The sequence below is a fragment of the Phaseolus vulgaris genome, chromosome 1, assembly GCF_000499845.2.
Source record: "Phaseolus vulgaris cultivar G19833 chromosome 1, P. vulgaris v2.0, whole genome shotgun sequence".
NCBI lineage: Eukaryota > Viridiplantae > Streptophyta > Magnoliopsida > Fabales > Fabaceae > Phaseolus > Phaseolus vulgaris.
This window is the reverse complement of record NC_023759.2, coordinates 25,722,647-25,725,508: the sequence shown is the minus strand read 5'-3', so window position 1 is coordinate 25,725,508 and position 2,862 is coordinate 25,722,647. Positions and strand designations below refer to the sequence as shown.

Here is a 2,862-nt window from a genome sequence, read left to right as displayed (position 1 = left end):
TAAGTTTAAATCAGTGATGAATCGGACGCCTTGGTGTGTGTACACCCCCTCCTAGGACGTGAGCACCAAGTGCCCTAGTCGTCTTGGTGTTTAGACACCTCGAGGGAGAGCGGCGAGGGGCACCTCCTCCGAGCGTGGACACCAAGTGTCCTGATCGCCTTGATTTTTAGACACACTGAGGACGAGCGGCGCTGCTTTTGGAACACCTCTCCTCGGGCGTGGGCATCAAGCACAAATAGTAAGGTCTGATCGGTGGTGATTTGGTTGCTCTGGTGTTTAGACACCCCGAGGGAGGGTAGGGGTGCCCTCTGGGCCACCTCCTCCCCGGGCGTGGGCACCAAGTACACCGGTCGACTTGGTGTTTAGACACCTCGAGGAAGGTGGCAACTCCCTATGGGACGCCTCCTCCTCGGGCGTGGGCACCAAGCCTATTGATTGACCTGGTGTTTAGACACCTCGAGAGAGAGCGGCGGGGGGCGCTTCCTCGAGCGTGGGCACCAAGCATGAACAGTAGGCTTCGACCAAGATAAGTCCTCCTTCGCCTTTGAGCGATGATGAGGCCAGTAACGCTCTTAAGGTTGGACACCTCGAGACCACGAAGTAGGAGTAGGTGCCAAGTGAAGGAGCTCCCATGCTCGAGTAAGAGAGAAAGTTAAGGACAATTGAAGGTTCGCACACACTTGTCTCATTACATATTGTTTTGACAGCAAAGTTAAAAGATGACAAGGCGTGCTACCTATAGTTTGAGAAGATAAGGCTACTCGAAGTAACGAGCAAAGTAAGCATCAGAAGCATTATTAGTAAAGGAGGTAAGCAAAACGCGAGCAGGAATAAGCAAAGCAGTTAAGTTAAAAGTGCAAGATACATTCATAATATGAAGAGTTCTTAAGAATACAACTTTTGACTACAAAGCTAAGCAGCATCATGGTGTGGAAGGCTCCTTGGCACGATTTCTCCTTCGACGACGTGGTTCGCTGTAGCAAAAGGCGAAGTGTCCATCTCAGGATGTTTTCAAACAACCTGAGCCAGGGCATCTTCAAACCCAGCGGTGTAGGCGTCCGCATCGTCGTCGATGAGTTCTGTCTCGACCTTTTTGAAGCCCTCAACTTGGGTGGCCATCTCTTTTTCAGCTTGGACAAGGGCTTCAGTTTTCTGTGAAAGCTCTTGTTTGGTCTCTTCAAAGCTTTTGGCCTGCTCAGCTAGCTCAGCCTTGATGTTCTCAAGGGCCTCAGTTTTTGCAGCCAGTTCCTCCTTGGCTTTTGCTAAGGCTTCAGCCTTTTCCACAAGCTCTGCTTCAACCTTACCCATGTGCACCTCCCGGGTAACAAAGCGCTCTTCAAGGCTGGTCATCTTAGCTTGGGTGGCCGCAGCAGCATCTTTGAGTTTCGCTATTTCAAGTCGTAGAGGCACCACTTTGGCCAGAAGTGTGGTGTACTTCTGACCTTCATCGTGAAGCCTCTTGTTGGCCTCCAACTCAGCCTTTTGAAGAACGCCCATCTCCTCGGTCAAGGCGGCCTCCTGGATAAAGAAGTGTTGAGCCTCTTTGGCCATTTGTTCTTTTACTAAAGCCAGTTCATCAGCAAGGGCCTGATGTTCCTTGGCCTTCACCTCAGCCTGGTGGAAAGAAGAGCTGGTGCGAGCAAGGAACCCACCAAGGCTGAGGGCCTTACTCTCTGGCAACGCCTCATCAGCGAAGTTCCCCAGGGTCTCTTGCTGATAGCCCCTCAAGATGTGTTGGATGACCCGGGGAAGCTCAGGAGCAGGTGTAGGAGTGGGCTCAAGAACAGTCTCATCTCCCTCCTCAAGAGCAAGATATTGTGGAGGTGAGGAGGCGCTGGGAGGGTTGTCCCTAAGGGAGGCAAGACGCCTATCAGATGAGGAATGAGAGGTGGCTACTGCGATGGTTCTCCTTCTCTTGAAAACAGGGCCAACTATAGAGTCCTCATCCTCATCAGAAGGGATGACCACCACCCCTTTGTTTTTCTCTAGGGAGGCTGGTGGAGGAGAAGCCCTGAGCGTGGCCAAAGGGATAGCCGCAATTGGGGCTGGAGAAGTAGGGGATGGTGTTGTATGTGGTGAGGTGGGGGCAGGTACAATGTGTGGAGAAGCGGGGTGGGGAGTTGTTTGTGGTGAAGCAGGTGTTGGAGTCGCTTGGGCAGAAGGGGCGAGAGGAGCAGTAGGAGAGGCAGGCAGGGCTGGGTGTGCAGAGGTACCCGCCTTGCCAGTTGTGGCATTGTCGCGAACAGACAAGACTCCAGCTAGTCTTGCCCGTTTCTCAGCGTTTAGCACCATGCCTGCACCAGAGAGGAAGAGTTTAGAATCAAGTAAGCAAGAGAAATCAGAGAATTAGTACAAGTATGAGTTAGTAGATAAGAGCATGGTGATGTATGAAAGAGATCGAGAGCTAGTTCTTGTACCAATATAACCATCTAGCTCGTTTGGGTTATATTCCTTTCTGATGAGCTCTACGGTGTCAAATACGACTCCCAAGCTGGCCAGCAGCTGGCATACGTTTCGGTCAGCGGAGGAGAGCTCATCCAAGCTCTTAGCTTTCTTAGACTTCACTTCGTTCACCCAGTAGAGGGGAAAGCCATCTAGGGTTGTGCGGTCATGGTCAGAGCAGCACACCCTGAAGAACTTGCCCTTGAATCCTTTATAGGATTGTTGGAACAAGGTGAAGATGACTTACCCCGCTGAAACTGACCCACAGGTTGTTCCCAAGGCTTTTGGCCTCGAAGAAGTGCAAAAATATATCTACAGATGGGGGGTGGCCAAAATAGCCGCAAAGGATGGAGAAAGCCCTGATGAAGGCCCAGCTGTTGGGATGCAGCTGGGCAGGGTCAACGTTGAGTTCAGTAAGTA

General features: G+C 51.6%; 1 protein-coding gene across 1 annotated transcript; it reads right to left on the bottom strand.

Moving 5' to 3' along the window:
- Positions 1 to 1,011: 1,011 nt before the first annotated feature.
- Positions 1,012 to 2,292, bottom strand: LOC137815763 (uncharacterized). The gene has a single exon (XM_068618876.1). It carries the CDS (start codon positions 2,290 to 2,292, stop codon positions 1,012 to 1,014), a length of 1,281 nt encoding a protein of 426 aa, XP_068474977.1.
- Positions 2,293 to 2,862: the final 570 nt, after the last annotated feature.